The following is an 18,099-nucleotide window of genomic DNA, read 5'->3' as shown; positions in this document are numbered from 1 at the left end:
ACTACCTCGGCACTGTTTAGTGTACAGTTAGATTGTTTCTCTTTCCATTCTAGTTTTTCCATTGTCAAAACTTAAATTATGTAAACATTAAGCAGAAGCATAAACCTAAAACCCAAAGAGTTAAACATTTTCCAAAAGCTTTAAATGTTTGACTATTATAAATACATGCTTTATTTGACAAAGGTGACCCATACTCATAAATTAAAATGGAAGTCTATGTGAAATTCCACTGAGTATCATTATGCTAAAAATGTTCCCAGCATCTGAATCGCCCCTCTGTTCTCTGCAATGGCTCACATATGTGCACACCACCAACAGGCAGTTGTGGAACAGAGGAGCGATTCACACAGAGATGCATTAGGAATTTGTGGATTCCACAGGCAGACAGACTGGATAAGGAACTCCATTTTGAACTGTGTCTGACAAGGAGGGCTGGCCTAGGATACAGACTCAATGCTAGTAAAGTTGAGGGTCCATGATTCCAAATTGGAGTTGAAGAAACCCACCTTTTATAATATGACTGCAAAATTGCTACAAGCAGGATAATCAGCTTGAAAACAGGACTAATTAAAGCCAGAGCCATATCAAGTTTAAATACCAGGCAATTTGACCTTTAGATGCCAGAAAAGGTCACTTGACTAGGTGACTTTTCAAAGTTACTCCCCAATTCAGTTCCATGCATGATCTCTGAAATCAGAGTTGGAATGTAGTCTACCTTATAATTTTCAGTACTGCTTTCATCTCTCCTTGCTGTTTTCCTAGCTCTGCATTTCTCTTCCCCAGAGTGCATACATACCTTCCCTTCAGCCTTAACGATGCACACTAAATCCTCTTATCATTCAACACCCACATCACCATGAACACATTTTTATTTTTAATCATGCAGACTGGAGGAACTTTCCCCCAGTGGAACATTATATTGAATATCCGTACAAGAGAGCCTTCTCTTCTCCCTGACATTAAGGGCGCTGTCAACGTTTCTATTTTTGAGGTTTCTAACTCAACTAAATAAGAAAGAGTGTCCCTTTCCAGTGAGATTCTTGGTACAGGGGAATCATTTGCTCATCTTTGATGAGTTGATTTTGAGAAAAGGAAGAAACAATCAACAACAAATCCTCCCAAATCCTAAAGCAAGTTTTTAAGTTATCATTTAAGATACTGTTGCTTTGGGGTAAATATTAAAATTCTAGGAGAGAAATTGATTTGAAGAATTGAAATTATTTTAAAAATTTTGAAATTTAAAGCTGGGAAAGCACACTAAAGGAAATGTTATAGCAACTTGAGTTTTTGTTTTCTAGCACCTTCTTGTTTCCCCATCCCCCTGAGAAGTGTGCTGGTAATTGTTATTGTCTCCCTTTTCATCTTAAAGGGTGTCAGTGAAAAGCAACTGAGTTGTATGACAATGGCCAGTCTATAAATAATACACATTATCAATATCTGGGTTGTCTGTCCATAAGCTTAGAAGAAGGCCTCTAAAATTTCCATTGACATCCTGGCAACCAAAAGTGAGGTATTCAGGAGTCACCAAACCATTACATATACTCGTTACATAATTCATTCCAGAGTGGTGCTTATATTTGTGGTAGTTGGAGCCTTAGTAGTTATACCTTAATTTTATTTAAAAGCCAGAAAGAAACATTAAGCAACTGCTAATCATCACTGTGACTTCTTCTACCTTATTTTAAAACTCAGTCATTCCTTGGTTTCATCATTTAGTGGACTCTTCAGAGTAACATTTTTTGGGGAAAATCCTTGAGAGGCTAATTCTTTTCACAGTGAATTCAATTTGCTTTTTATTGTCCCGAAGTAGAAAAGCATGAAATCACTTTTAGAACAACTGTAACCTGCTCCCACAGCCCTCTCATAGAGTGACAGAGACTTAACTGGCACAAACAAAGGGAGAAATGGTGATTAAAGCTTTATTAATATATGTAGGGGGAGAAAGTCTAACGGGCTGTCTTATCTCTAAGAGTACTATCTTCTCAAATATTATATTTAAATCTTTTTTTTTTGCGCTACGCGGGCCCTCTCACTGTTGTGACCTCTCCCGTTGTGGAGCACAGGCTCCGGACGCGCAGGCTCAGCAGCCATGGCTCATGGGCCCAGCCACTCCGCGGCATGTGGGATCTTCCCGGACCGGGGCACGAACCCATGTCCCCTGCATCGGCAGGCGTACTCTCAACCACTGCACCACCAGGGAAGCCCTATATTTAAATCTTATAAAACATAAAAGGTATAACAAACTATTTCCTTATCACTGGTCCACTTGAAACCTTTACCACATATTAGCTCTGTAACCTCAGCAAGTCATTTAATCTCCCTCAGACTTAGCCTCCTCATCTGTGACTTGGGATAATAAGCCTACATCAAAGGGTTATTCTGCGAAGTGAACAGAATAATGTCTACAAAACATTTTTATGAATTCTAACACGCTAAAGTAGTAGTAGTAGTAGTAGTAGTAGCAGTAGTAGTAGTAGTAGTAGTAGTAGTAGTAGCAGTAGTAGTAGTAGTAGTAGTCGTCGGGGTATGCATTACTATGCCAAATGAAGTATATTTGCAGTATGGATAAAAAGACAGTAAGAATTTGTGTAGCTAGGAGATCTGGAATGAAACCAATTGAAACATCGGGGAAAACCACAAAACTGAGGAATGGCAATAGAGGGAAAGGGAAAGGGAAGCCTTAGACAGCTGGGTACTTGTGTAGCTTGTGTGGGCCTCTTGGGAATCTTACAATCAGGATGTTTTCTTTCTTCTTTTTCAGAGAGTGTGATTGACTCAATGTAGGAAAAGGACTTTCACAGCCACATAGCCATGGTCTTTGCATTAAATGGCAGCTGGAAACAAGTCTGGGGAGAAGTTGTCATCTTGCGTCTAGCTCCAGCCAACACCAAGCTGGGAGAAGGACTCTGGAATCAGACCTGGATTTGAATTGCTTCCAGCTGCATGGTTTTTGGCAAATCATGTATCCTCTTAGGCCTCAGTTTCCTTATGCAGTAAGTTGATGTTAAGAAGTTCAGATAAGATAATGGCTAAAATGCTCCTGCCACATGATAAAAAATAAATTTTAATTATGAATTTTTATTAAAAATTAATTATAATCATTTTAATATTAACCAAAGCAAATATCTGCCAAAGAGAAAATGAATGCATGTGATAGTGCCTTTGCTTTCTTTTTCTTCTTTTCTTTCTTTTAAAATGTAAAATGTTCAATGAATGATTACTAGGGCCATCATAAGATTATGTATGATTTTAATGAGGTTGAAACTAACCACACTGCAGGGTTATGGTCTAGGTAAAACCTTTACTGAATCATTTGCTAAGTTCATATATGCAAGCACTGCAGAAAGTCCTAAACTTGGCCATTTTCTATGAAATTGAAAGGAGTATCTCCCATCCAGAATCCCTTTTGTGGGCCAAGAAGAATCTGTAGGCAATCTAAATAGTTATTCTTTTTTTGAGGGAGTGGAGATGAGAGGGTAGGGGTAGGATTTATAAGACTTCTGGTTTTATGAAATTGATGGACAAAGTTAAAAATGGCAACTCCAGAATGTGCTTTCAGGTCTGTTCATTATCTCCTAATGCAAGGGCTCCCTCTGCAGGCTCCAATAACCTTGGATCCTGCATGGGAAGCGAAGTCCAGCTATGCAAGTACCTATTGTAAAATCTTATTTGTGAATGTCACTCTATCCACAGACAATAAAACTACATATCTGAAAAATATCATAGTAAATGCACCTCTTAGGTACCATTGGTGCTGCACTGTAGCAAAACCAGAGTTATCAAGGGATGAAATGAGTCCTGACCACAGTCCTCTTGTGCTCATTCACCTTGTTGTGGTCTAGCATGGATGCATGGCCCGTGGAACAAAAGACACTATACATTTTCAAGAACCCACCATAGTGGAGGGACACTATCTCTGTGGACTTACACAGCTCATTAAGGGCTTGATATTCCCATCTACTGAAAAGTATGATCCATAAACACCAAGGAACCACCCTAAAACCTGTTACTGACCAACTCTAACACTTGCAGAATGTGTTAAGTCTTGGTTTAAAGTCTATCAGATTCATAAAAGCATATATCAGGTTACATTAACATAGATCAAGAGATTATAAAAGACAACTTTGATAGGTAAAACATAGTTATATGTCAAAAATTACATAGAAAAGTATGGATAGCTTGTTTGAAGTAGACACTGCAGTACCACAGTTGACATGGATCACACCCTTAAAGCTCACTGGCCAAGGTTCAAATATACAGAGGCCAATAAGGTGTCCCCAGAGGCAGCTATTCTATTGCATTTAGCCTTCAGACACCCCTGAAGGGTGACGGTTGGGCGAACTGAATAAGAGAGAAAATGGAGCAAGTGTGTGAAACAGTAAGGTATAATTGGAGACCCTCACCTGGTGAATTTATAGATACTCCTTTTAAAGGTACCTCAGAAGTACTCAAGAAAGAAGAGATAATAGAAATGTATATAATATAGGACAAGTTCATGTTCTCTACTTGGAAATCTTTGATAGGAGTGATCATTTAAGCTGGGAGAAACTTGGGGTCACTAAAACTTGGCAGTCAGAAGGAGAGAGGTATTAAAGAGATAATTAGAAGATGGCGGGGAAGATGGCGGAAGAGTAAGACGTGGAGATCACCTTCCTCCCCACAGATACATCAGAAACACATCTACACGTGGAGCAGCTCCTACAGAACACCTACTGAATGCTGGCAGAAGACCTCAGACCTCCCCAAAGGCAAGAAACTCCCCACGTACGTGGGTAGGGAAAAAGAAAAAAGAATAAACAGAGACAAAAGAATAGGGACGGGACCTGCACCAGTGGGAAGGAGCTGTGAAGGAGGAAAGGTTTCCACACACTAGGAAACCCCTTCGCGGGCAGAGACTGCGGATGGCGGAGGGGGAACTTCGGAGCCGCGGAGGAGAGCACAGCCACAGGGATGCGGAGGGCAAAGCGGAGAGATTCCCGCACAGAGGATCGGGGCCGACCATCACTCACCAGCCCGAGAGGCTTGTCTGCTCACCCGCAGGGTGGGTGGGGCTGGGAGCTGAGGCTCGGGCTTTGGTTGGAGAGCAAGGAGAGGACTGGCGGCGTGAACACAGCCGAAAGGGGTTAATGCACCACGGCTAGCCGGGAGGGAGTCCAGGAAAAGTCCGGACCTGCCGAAGAGGCAAGAGACTTTTTCTTCCCTCTTTGTTTCCTGGTGCGCGAGGAGAGGGGATTAAGAGCGCTGTTTAAGGGAGCTCCAGAGACGGGTGTGAACCACAGCTAACAGCGCGGACACCAGAGACGGGCATGAGACGCTAAGGCTGCTGCTGCCGCCACCAAGAAGCCTGTGTGCGAGCACAGGTCACTATCCACAACTCCCTTCCGGGGAGCCTGTGCAGCCTGCCACTGCCAGGGTCCCGGGATCCAGGGACAACTTCCCCTGGAGAACGCACGGTGTGCCTCAGGCTGGTGCAATGTCACGCCGGCCTCTGCCACCAAAGGCTCGCCCCACATTCCGTACCCCTCCCTCCCCCCAGCCTGAGTGAGCCAGAGTCCCCGAATCAGCTGCTCCTTTAACCCCGTCCTGTCTGAGCAAAGAACAGACACCCTCCAGCGACCTACACGCAGAGGCGGGACCAAATGCAAAGCTGAGCCCCGAGAGCTGTGAGAACAAAGAAGAGAAAGGGAAATCTCTCCCAGCAGCCTCAGAAGCAGCAGATTAAAGCTCCACAATCAACTTGATGTACCCCATCCGTGGAATACCTGAATAGATAACAAATCATCCCAAATTAAGGAGGTGGACTTTGAGAGCAAGATTTATTATTTTTTCCCCATTTTCCTCTTTTTGTGAGTGTGTATGTGTATGCTTCTGTGTGAGATTTTGTCTGTATAGCTTTGCTTTCACCATTTGTCCTAGGGTTGTATCCGTCCTTTTTTTTTTTTTGACTTAAAAAAAATTTTTTTCTTAATAATTATTTTTTATTTTAATACCTTTATTTTATTTTATCTTACTTTATTTTATTTTCTTTTATCCTCTTTTTTTCTTTTTTCTACTTTTTCTCCCTTTTATTCTGAGCCATGTGGATGAAAGGTTCTTGGTGCTGCAGCCAGCAGTCAGTGCTGTGCCTCTGAGGTGGGAGAGCCAACTTCAGGACACTGGTCCACCAGGGACCTCCCAGCTCCACGTAATATCAAACGGTGAAAATCTCCCAGGGATCTCCATCTCAACACCAGCACCCAGCTTCACTCAACGACCAGCAAGCTACAGTGCTGGACACCCTATGCCAAAAAGTAGCAACACAGGAACACAACCCCACCCATTAGCAGAGAGGCTGCCTAAAATCATAATAAGTCCACAGACACCCCAAAACACACCACCAAAAAAAAAAACAAAAAAAACACACGCCACCAGACGTGGACGTGCCCATCAGAAAGACAAGATCCAGCCTCTTCCACCAGAACACAGGCACTAGTCCCCTCCACCAAGAAGCCTTCACAACCTACTGAACCAACTTTAGCCATGGGGGACAGACACCAAAAACAATGGGAACTACGAACCTGCAGCCTGCAGAAAGGAGACCCCAAACACAGTAAGATAAGCAAAATGAGATGACAGAAAAAGCAGATGAAGGAGCAAGATAAAAACCCACCAGACCTAAAAAATGAAGAGGAAATAGGCAGTCTACCTGAAAAAGAATTCAGAATAATGATAGTAAAGATGATCCAAAATCTTGGAAATAGAATAGACAAAATGCAAGAAACATTTAACAAGGACCTAGAAGAACTAAAGATGAAACAAGCAAGGATGAACAACACAATAAATGAAATTAAAAATACTCTAGAAGGGATCAATAGCAGAATAACTGAGGCAGAAGAACGGATAAGTGACCTGGAAGATAAAATAGTGGAAATAACTACTGCAGAGCAGAATAAAGAAAAAAGAATGAAAAGAACTGAGGACAGTCTCAGAGACCTCTCGGACAACATTAAATGCACCAACATTCAAATTATAGGCCTTCATTATGTTGAGGAAAGTTCCCTCTATGCCTACTTTCTGCAGGGTTTATATCATAAATGGGTGCTGAATTTTGTCTAAAGGAGTTCCAGAAGAAGAAGAGAAAAAGAAAGGGACTGAGAAAATATTTGAAGAGATTATACTTGAAAACTTCCCTAATATGGGAAAGGAAATAGTTAATCAAGTCCAGGAAGCACAGAGAGACCCATACAGGGTAAATCCAAGGAGAAACATGCCAAGACACATATTAATCAAATTGTCAAAAATTAAATACAAAGAAAACATATTAAAAGCAGCAAGGGAAAAACAACAAATAACACACAAGGGAATCCCCATAAGGTTAACAGCTGATCTTTCAGCAAAAACTCTGCAAGCCAGAAGGGAGTGGCAGGACATATTTAAAGTGATGAAGGAGAAAAACCTACAACCAAGATTACTCTACCTAGCAAGGATCTCATTCAGATTTGATGGAGAAATTAAAACCTTTACAGACAAGCAAATGCTGAAAGAGTTCAGCACCACCAAACCAGCTTTACAACAAATGCTAAAGGACCTTCTCTACGCAAGAAACACAAGAGAAGGAAAAGACCTACAATACAAACCCAAAACAATTAAGAAAATGGGAATAGGAACATACATATCAATAACAACCTTAAATGTAAATGGATTAAATGCTCCAACCAAAAGACACAGACTGGCTGAATGGATACAAAAACAAAACCCATATATATGCTGTCTACAAGACACCCACTTCAGACCTAGAGACACATACAGACTGAAAGTGAGGGGATGGAAAAAGATATTCCATGCGACTGGGAACCAAAAGAAAGCTGGAGTAGCAATTCTCATATCAGACAAAATAGACTTTAAAATAAAAACTATTAGGGTTCCCTGGTGGCGCAGAGGTTGAGAGTCCACCTGCCGATACAGGGGATGCAGGTTCGTGCCCCAGTCTGGGAAGATCTCACGTGCCGCGGAGTGGCTGGGCCCGTGAGCCATGGCCGCTGAGCCTGCGCGTCCGGCGCCTGTGCTCTTCAATGGGAGAAGCCACAACAGTGAGAGGCCCGCATACCGCAAAAAAAAAAAAATAATAATAAAATAAAAAATCTTCCAACAAACAAAAGCCCAGGACCAGATGGCTTCACAGGCGAATTCTATCAAACATTTAGAGAAGAGCTAACACCTATCCTTCTCAAACTCTTCCAAAATATAGCAGAGGGAGGAACACTCTCAAACTCATTCTACGAGGCCACAATCACCCTGATACCAAAACCAGACAAAGATGTCAAAAAGAAAGAAAACTACAGGCCAATATCACTGATGAACATAGATGCAAAATTCCTCAACAAAATACTAGCAAACAGAATCCAACAGCACATTAAGAGGATCATACACCATGATCAGGTGGGGTTTATTCCAGGAATGCAAGGATTCTTCAATATACACAAATCAATCAATGTGATACAACATATTAACAAACTGAAGGAGAAAAACCATATGGTCATCTCAATAGATGCAGAGAAAGCTTCCAACAAAATTCAGCACCCATTTATGATATAAACCCTGCAGAAAGGAGGCATAGAGGGAAATTTCCTCAACATAATGAAGGCCATATATGACAAACCCACAGCCAACATCGTCCTCAATAGTGAAAAACTGAAAGCATTTCCACTAAGATCAGGAACAAGACAAGGTTGCCCACTCTCACCACTCTTATTCAACATAGTTTTGGAAGTTTTAGCCACAGCAATCAGAGAAGAAAAGGAAATAAGAGGAATCCAAATTGGAAAAGAAGAAGTAAAGCTGTCACTGTTTGCAGATGACTTGATACTATACATAGAGAATCCTAAAGATGCTATCAGAGAACTACTAGAGCTAATCAATGAATTTGGTAAAGTAGCAGGATACAAAAGTAATGCACAGAAATCTCTGGCGTCCTATACACTAATGACGAAAAATGTGAAAGTGAAATCAAGAAAACACTCCCATCTACCATTGCAACAAAAATAATAAAATATCTAGGAATAAACCTACCTAAGGAGACAAAAGACCTGTATGCAGAAAATTATAAGACACTGATGAAAAAAATTAAAGATGATACAAATAGATGGAGAGACATACCATGTTCTTGGACAGGAAGAACCAACATTGTGAAAATGACTCTACTACCCAAAGCAATCTACAGATTTAATGCAATCCCTATCAAACTACCACTGGCATTTTTCACAGAACTAGAACAAAAAATTTCATAATTTGTATGGAAACACAAAAGACCCCGAATAGCCAAAGCAATCTTGAGAATGAAAAACGGAGCTGGAGGAATCAGGCTCCCTGACTTTAGACTATACTACAAAGCTACAGTAATCAAGACAGTACGGTACTGGCACAAAAACAGAAAGATTGATCAATGGAACAGTATAGAAAGCCCAGAGATAAACCCATGCACATATGGTCACCTTATCTTTGATAAAGGAGGCAGGAATGTACAGTGGAGAAAGGACAGCCTCTTCAGTAAGTGGTGCTGGGAAAACTGGACAGGTACATGTAAACGTATGAGATTATAACACTCCCTAACACCATACATAGAAATAAGCTCAAAATGGATTAAAGACCTAAATGTAAGGCCAGAACCTATCAATCTCTTAGAGGAAAACATAGGCAGAACACTCTATGACATAAATCACAGCAAGATCCTTTCTGACCCACCTCCTAGAGAAATGAAATGAAAATCAAAAATAAACAAATGGGACGTAATGAAACTTCAAAGTTTTTGCACAGCAAAGAAAACCATAAACAAGACCAAAAGACAACCCTCAGAATGGGAGAAAATATTTGCAAATGAAGCAACTGACAAAGGATTAATCTCCAAAATTTACAAGCAGCTCATGCAGCTCAATAACAAAAAACCAAACAACCCAATCCAAAAATTGGCAGAAGACCTAAATAGACATTTCTCCAAAGAAGATATACAGAGTGCCAACAAACACATGAAAGATTGCTCAACATCATTAATCATTAGAGAAATGCAAATCAAAACTACAATGAGATATCATCTCACACCAGTCAGAATGGCCATCATCAAAAAATCTAGAAACAATAAATGTTGGAGAGGGTGTGGAGAAAAGGGAACACTCTTGCACTGCTGGTGGGAATGTGAATTGGTACAGCCACTATGGACACTCCAGTATGGAATTTCCTTAAAAAAAACTACAAATAGAACTACCATATGACCCAGCAATCCCACTACTGGGCATATACCCTGAGAAAACCATAATTCAAAAAGAGTCATGTACCAAAATATTCATTGCAGCTCTATTTACAATAACCAGAAGATGGAAACAACCTAAGTGTCCATCATCGGATGAATGGATAAAGAAGATGTAGCACATATATACAATGGAATATTATTCAGCCATAAAAAAAAACCGAAATTGAGTTATTTGTAGTGAGGTGGATGGACCTAGAGTCTGTCATACAGAGTGAAGTAAGTCAGAAAGAGAAAGACAAATACTGTATACTAACACATATATATGGAATCTAAAAAAAAAAGAATGTCATGAAGAACCTAGTGGTAAGACAGGAATGAAGACACAGACGTACTAGAGAATGGACTTGAGGACACAGGGAGGGGGAAGGGTAAGCTGTGAAAAAGTGAGAGAGTGGCATGGACAAATATACACTACCAAACGTACAATAGATAGCTAGTGGGAAGCAGCCACATAGCACAGGGAGATCAACTCAGTGCTCTGTGACCACCTAGAGGGGTGGGATAGGGAGGGTAGGAGGGAGGGAGACGCAAGAGGGAAGAGATATGGGGTCATATGTATATGTATAACTGATTCACTTTGTTATAAAGCAGAAACTAACACACAATTGTAAAGCAGTTATACTCCAATAAAGATGTAAAAAAAAAAAAAAAGTAAAGAAAAGAGATAATTAGTACCTGTGGTCTCAAAAGCAGCTAAGTATTAAGTGGAAGAGATGGATAGAGAAAACCAGAATCATAACAGTGGCCTGCAAGCAAAAGGGAATACATAATTATGAAGTAGAGATTAAAATAATTAACTGAGTAATAAAGTTTAAAGTTTTCCCCATTTTTAAAGGCCTTGTTTTCTCTAGAAGTATCTTAGGGTTTGGAAGTAGAAAGCAAAGCTAAATAAAAGATGGGATTTTTTTCTACATAAACAATTTAATCATTTCTTATCATTTATGATTTTTGCACTGTTGAAAGCTATTGATATAAGCTACTTAGCCCCTAACAGGACATGGACAAAACAGAACCTAGGCCTAAGAGCTGATTCTGGCCTTTTTTTTCTTTATAACTTTATTGAGGCATATTTTACTTATCATAGAATTCATCTATTTTAAGTGTAGAATTCAACGATTTTTTTTTAGTACATTTACCACGTTGGACAGCCATCATCACAAATCAGTTTTAGGACATTTTCATCCCCCCAACAAGATCCCTCGTGCCCATTTATAGTTAATCCCCCTTCTTAGTTCCTATTCCTGGCCCCAGGCAACCACTGACTTACTTTCTATCGATTTGCCTTTTCTGGACATTTCATGTACATGGACTCAAACAATATGTAGTCTCAAATATTTGATTTATTTCATTAAGAATAGTTTTTGAGGTTCATTCATGTTGTAGCATGTAGCTATAGTTCACTCCTTTTTATTGCTGAATATACCACATTTTGTCTATCCATTTAGCAGTTGATGGACATTTTGGTTGTTCCCAGTTTTGTGCTATTATGAATAATTCTGTGAAGAGCATTCATATATAAGTCTTTGTGCTGACATATGTTTTCATTTTCTTTGGGTGTATACCTAGGAGTGAAATTACTTGATCAAATGGTAAAATTATGTTGAACTTTTTAAGAAACTGCTAAACTGTTTTCCCAAGTGGCTGTACCAGCAACACCCAAGGGTTCCTATTTCTCCACATCCTCCTAGCCATGCCTCTCAATAGCTGTGCAGCTTTGGGCAAACTTTCGTCCCCTCTGTAAAAAACCAGGTGGGGTAGGGAGTTAAGACTTACTAAGCACCTGCACTGTGCTAGACATGGTGGCAGAAGCATGGCATTCTTTGTCTGCCTCCACTGTCATCTCCATGAAAGGTAGATATGATTTTCTGTGTATCTGATGATTTACAGAGGTTCAGAGAAGTTAGGTAAGTTAGTCATTGTCATACAGGATTCTTGTGAATACTAAACTATATCAAGTCTCATATATGAACACGCAGAGCACAGTGTTGGGGACACAGAAGGTGGTTAATAAAGAGATTTTCATTTCTCTGCTTCTTCCTATCATTCCCATCTCAAATAGGTCTAACCACAGGGCCTGACCCACGCCAATCAGGCCCCACCAACTTTCTGGTGATAGTTGCCTATTATGAAACTGTCTTGCATTGGCGAATCTAAAAGCCTTTAGAGAACCCACCCTGCAGTCATAACCACTCTAGGGGCAGGAGTATCCTACAGCCAATCTCCAACCCAAGTTGCATAAAGACATGAGAGCAACCAGTTCAGGAGAGGGTTATATCTTTTAACCCTTGTTTTTTATTCTTGTCTCTTTTTTCTCCCTCTCTTCACAATGGCCGTAATTACTTTTCCAAATTCCTGAGAAGGGAGTTCCGAAAAGTATATATTAAGGTTGCCAAGAATTTAATTGACTTTATTGCTCTGAAATGAACCCGTATCGGTTGGCTTGATAAATGGCAATAAGAAATGAAAACGAAGAGGGATAACACTCCCTTGACCAAGTATAGAAAAGTGATATGGAAGAAAAGGGCTCGATTATCATCTTAGTCAAATTCAAGGGTTTGGGATTTTAAAATATATTTCTGAATATGAAAATTCATATGAAATATTTTAATATGAAATATGAAATTTTATATGAAATATTATACAACGTAAAGTTTCTTTTAATCAATAACGTCATTGTGTCTTTTCAGGGAGAGCCTGGTGTCAGAGGCCCTCCAGGCCCCCCTGGGCCTCGGGGCATAGGAACCCAAGGGCCAAAGGTGAGTCCTCAGGTCTGTGCTCTGGGTGAGGGTCAGGTACCACATGACGATGCATAGGAAGTGCTCATTCTGATGCTGACTTAGTTTTCTCTTGATTGTTGATGAAGAGTCTTATTTTCTCATATCATGTGAACTTTCAGTAAAATAGAACATTTAGGTTTATAAAGCCATTCGCTTCCCCCAAAGAAATTAGAAAGTTAATGTCTTTTTAAAAAGTGATTGCAAAGTGCTCAAAATATTGCCAGGTTCCTTAGAGCCTGTGCCATCATTAAGAAGCACGTTTACTTTGGCCAGAGGTGCCTCAGGTCGCCTTTTAACAGGACACCAGCTGATGGATCTATTGTGTGCTGTGCACGTAGTCCACTCTGTCCCCAGTGCAAGGGCCTAATTTATTGTCCCCTGGGAAGGTGAGAGGAACTTCCTTTGGTTCCCTTTGCTCTCACTTCTATTTCTCTTCCTTTTGTCGCCTCCAATTTGGTGATTATTTATCCTTTTATTCTCTTAATCCAGTGCTTCTCAATGAGGGAGATTTTGTCCTCCCCTCTCCACCCCAGGGGGACATTTGGCAGTGTCATTTTGGGTTGTTACGTCACACTGGGGAAGGAGTGCTACTGGCATCTAGTGGGTAGATGCCAGGGATGCTGCTAAACAACACCCTACAATGCACAGGACAGCCTCCCATGATGAAGAATTATCCAGCTCAAAGTGTTAATTATGCTGAGGTTGAGGAGCCCTGTTTCAATTGTTCATTCATTTGCTTAACAAATATTCTTTTGATTTGTTCAAAAAGGGAGGTAAAGTATCAGGTATGTTCACAGGGCAAACAGGTTTCAGCGAGCCACCCGTCACAAATTCAAATGTCAAACACGTATATTTACATCCAAAATGCACAGAAGTGAATTAGAATCCTATTATCAGAGAGGAAAGGGCTTTATGAGTCAAAGATGTGACTGAGGATCCTAGAATTACCAAGGTTCTTAGTTTATCCATTTTTGTCCATCAACTCCATTTTGACAGTGGGCTATTTCTTAACCTTACAGATCCCTTTATATGGATAAAGATCCCTCCAAGATGTTAGTAGTTGTTATCACTGGGTGATGCAATGATGGGTCTATTTTTTTTCTTCATTGTCAGTTTTATTTCTTTTTCTACTTTTTTTTTTTCCAATGAGTTCCTCTTACAATCAGAAAAAAATAAAGCTTTTTCCCATATTGGAAGAAAAAGACTGACTTATACAGTAACTTTTATTAACTCAGGATTTCTCAAAGTTTGTTTCCCCAAAATGTTAATTTGGGAACTTCTGGGATAAACAAAGTTAAACTAATCTTTCTATTGTGAGATTTCTTGAGGCTTTAATATATTCATACCGTGGTGTAGAACATTTTCCAATCTTATTTGACCACAGAAGTCTTTCCTCAAGAAACATGGGGTCAACCTAAGCTGTAAGGAACATATACTGGGAAATGACGCACATTTTGCTTCATTTACATCTTTTCTTAAAAATTCAACTCTGATCCACATCAATAACTGCTGAATCTTTAACTGCAACCCCTGTGAATTAATACGCCATATTGAAATGGAGCAACACAGTGAAGTCTACATAGAATTATGTATGAGTGGTATTCGAACCCCTGGTGTTCTAGGGGTTGATGGTAGAGCAGCTTGGAAGAGCCCAAGCAGACGAGGCTACGGGTCCAACACTTCTGCTTATGCCAAGCAGCTCTGCCTTATCTCTTTACAGCTGGATTACATGTAAAATTTTTGCAAAGGATTCTGTGGCTTAAAATTTTTGTGAAAACACTACTTTATATCAATATGGGCAGCGTGGATGTAGGTCTTCATCAGACTGAAGTGAGAATGTAGCTGAGAGCAGTAGTCTGTTGTTTCTTTCTAAATCTCCATAACCTTCTCTCCGATTTCTCTCTGTCTTCTAACAGGGTGATACTGGGCAGAAAGGCTTGCCTGGCCCTCCTGCCCCGCCCCCCCGCCCCCGCCCCCGGCTATGGATTACAAGGAATCAAAGTAAGTGAACAGGAGTGTGCCAGGGTCGCCTCTCAATTCACTAGGGCGTTGGGGAGAAGAGGTTGTGGATAATACAAAATACAACTATTATGAAATGGACTTAATGTAAGCTTAGTAGTTTTTAGAGGCATCATCCGAAAGTGGAAACATGGTGTAAGTCCAACAGCTTCACAAACGCTAATCACTACATAAGTAGGTTGGAGAAAAACTGAACAGTTACAGTGGTTTACTGTTCCGCCAGTTTCTGAGCTGAACGGAGAGTCTGTGCCCCACCACATGTGCTCTGTCTCCCTTACCTTCCTCACCTGTAGCCTCCGTTCTTTGCCCAGGGCTTCCCAAGTTCCCAGTTTTAGCTCACAATGGACTCACCCGGGGAGCTTTTGAATAATGCTGCTGCCCTACCCCAGAAGAAGGAAATCTGAATCTCTGGGGGTAGAGCTTGAGTTCTGTGGGTTTAAAAGCCCCCCACATGATTCTCCTAAGCATCCAGGTGAGAACCCTGACTCTGTGCTACCTGAGTTCACAACCACCCATTCTGCTTGATTTCTGTCTCAGCCGTGACAAGCCTATCTATCAAGATGGGACTCCCAGGGTCTCCCCTGTCTCAGTAGACAAAATTTGGCATCTGCAGCCTGCTGTGTAATTTCAAACAATTCCCTCTTCTACTTCTAATATGGTTTATTTATTTTTTATTTTGTTACTGGCTCCCTCATTCTATTTGTTTCCCCCCAAATAAACTTCTATGGTTAAGCTTCAAAAATAATTTCCTCCTGGCTAATCGATATTGGCTCTAAAAAAGTGGAAGCATTCAAAATAAACTTTTTCAGATAGCAGAATTTCTTAGTAAGCAGGAGACAGTAGGAGCTGAAGATAATAAATGTGAAAATGCTGTGTTGAAATTAAACCACCTACCTGTGTTAAGAGTGAGCTTTGTCAAGAGCGAAACCCACTGAATCTGTGATAGATCTTCCAATCTATCATGCAGAGTCTAGGGCTTCCACTGCAGGTCTTTAACATAACAGTTGTTCACCTTTCAGGCTGAGGATCCAAGCAAAGGCCAGTTAATACTGCTGATAGTGAACAAGCACAGGAAAATACAGCAAAAACCTGCTTCCTTGTAAACAGCATCTTTCGTACTTAATCTTTCAATTCTACAGTTAAAAGATAGTTTTGTATTTATGCGTTTGCTTTAGCAATGAACCCATAATTGACCACCGGCTGGTCACCAAGCTCAGTTCCCATGTGCTGTGAGTTCATTATCACTCCCTCGTTAAATCCTGTGTCAGCTTTCTCCCTTTGTTATCTGGGAACTATTTCCTTATTTACATAGGGGCCTCTTGGGCTGCACTTAATTTATCCTTACCAGCTCTGCCCTTCCTTACGCCCTCCAGGTTACGCCATGTTCAAAGTCCCTCCTGAGTGAAACTATGGTGGGAAATCTACCATAATAAGGAAAGAACCAAAATGAAAACTGCCACGTATCCAGTCCTATCAGAAATGAGATAACCTTTCCTCCACCAAGGGCTGTGGCCCGATGCTACTTGGCAGTTAGCCTTGACCAAGGCTGCCTCACAAAACCTCTCTAGACATTCTGGCATCCTGTTGGCAACAGGGCAAAATTATTTCCCTTAGGATGCCTACCTCGTTTGCCTGACCCTGGCTTGTACCATCACTGCAAAAGGGAGGGAACTGAAAAATCGAATTGGTGGTGTTCCTGAGTCATTTTAAGGCTACATATTTAGTGAAATTTCATTTCTTATGTTCATTTGTTGAATTTATTTCACACCCCTTTCTAAAATCCATTTGAATCAGTGAAACTTGCTTTAATTGGTACGTCTGTTGGTGAGACTTTGATGGACGCCCTTGTTGTTAACCTTTAACATCAGGGCCTGACTTGTACCCCGTCTCTCTATGCCATCCCAACCACGGGGAAAATAAGGGCTCGGGCTGCAATCACAGAAGTGATCTGCTCTAGCACTGACCTAACTTCGTTGCTAGAATCTTGACTTTTCAGTCAGTTATTCATTCAGCCAACCAACCGACCGACCAGCCAACAAAACCACCAATACTGACTGAACACCATCTATGTCAGGGAAATAGGCTAAGTGCATCATAAAACAATGAGTAAAAAGATGTGAATTCTGTCCTCATGGGGTTAGACATAAAATAATCACTTTTTGAGCTTCAGAGCGTATGGAGGGGTGGCACGGTGAAATGAATGGGGTTACAGGGGTAGGCAAGAGCCCCGTAGGGTCCTGTAGGCCACAGTAATGAGTAGTCTTGATCCTAAGGGCAACTGAAAGAGCAGGGTGACATGATTGGGCAGGTATTTAGACAAGACTTGCCATTGCTCTGCAGTCCCCACTGTGGCCCAGCTGCTCCATGCTGCAGAGGAGCTCCAGCTTCTCCAGGGGCCTCAGTGCTTTTTCTCAACCACACATGTCTACTGATTGTATGGATGAATACAAGACTGTGGCTCTTTTGTCCCAAGGTGGCCTTGGCCATTTGGGTTCATAGCATAGGTCAGGAGGTTACATGATGCCACCATCTTGTCCCACATGAGCCTCCAGCACTGACCATTTTCCCTAGATATGCCAGTAATCCTCAGATTAAGTCAGGAGAGAGAAGGGGTGGGGCTTGGTCTTGAGGGATTGCTTGACGTGTCAACTAGCCCTTGAAGGGCCAAGAGAGATGAAAAGAGAGGATGGGTCATCCAGGTTAAAAAGCCAAGTATGAGGACAGACAGAAACGGCTTCTCCCCCCACCCCCCTCTTCATTTCTACTCAGGAGCCGTGCTGGTAGAAATCCCAGTGTCTCCAAAGCTGACAAAGAGTGATGACTGCAGTGTTTCCATGGTCACAGAGCTAACAGATCAACTTCTGAGAATCCTGGGGCCCAGAAATGGAGGGAAACTTAGTCCCAATGACCTCTCCCCTCGATCTAGGTTCTGATCTTAATGATCTGATGGAAAGAGAATGAGCTTGAGAGCCACTCGGACCTCGGCCTGAATCTGAATCTGTCTAGTTGTGTAAGCTTAGA

The 18,099-nt window shown here is 41.1% G+C and overlaps 1 protein-coding gene across 1 annotated transcript in view; it reads left to right on the top strand.

Moving 5' to 3' along the window:
* The window catches only part of COL28A1 (collagen type XXVIII alpha 1 chain), a gene marked incomplete at both ends in the record, with an annotated part of 159,468 nt that overhangs the window by 85,975 nt on the left and 55,394 nt on the right, over positions 1–18,099 (top strand). Inside the window, 3 exon segments of the mRNA XM_082662419.1 lie at positions 12,970–13,038; positions 14,976–15,032; positions 15,034–15,060. Of these exon segments, the coding sequence (XP_082518545.1) occupies positions 12,970–13,038; positions 14,976–15,032; positions 15,034–15,060 (153 nt within the window).

This window comes from Grampus griseus, assembly GCF_964374135.1.
Source record: "Grampus griseus genome assembly, chromosome: 9".
Classification (NCBI taxonomy): Eukaryota; Metazoa; Chordata; class Mammalia; order Artiodactyla; family Delphinidae; genus Grampus; species Grampus griseus.
Note: the sequence above shows the minus strand (reverse complement) of the source record. Positions and strands in the feature narration are given on the sequence as shown.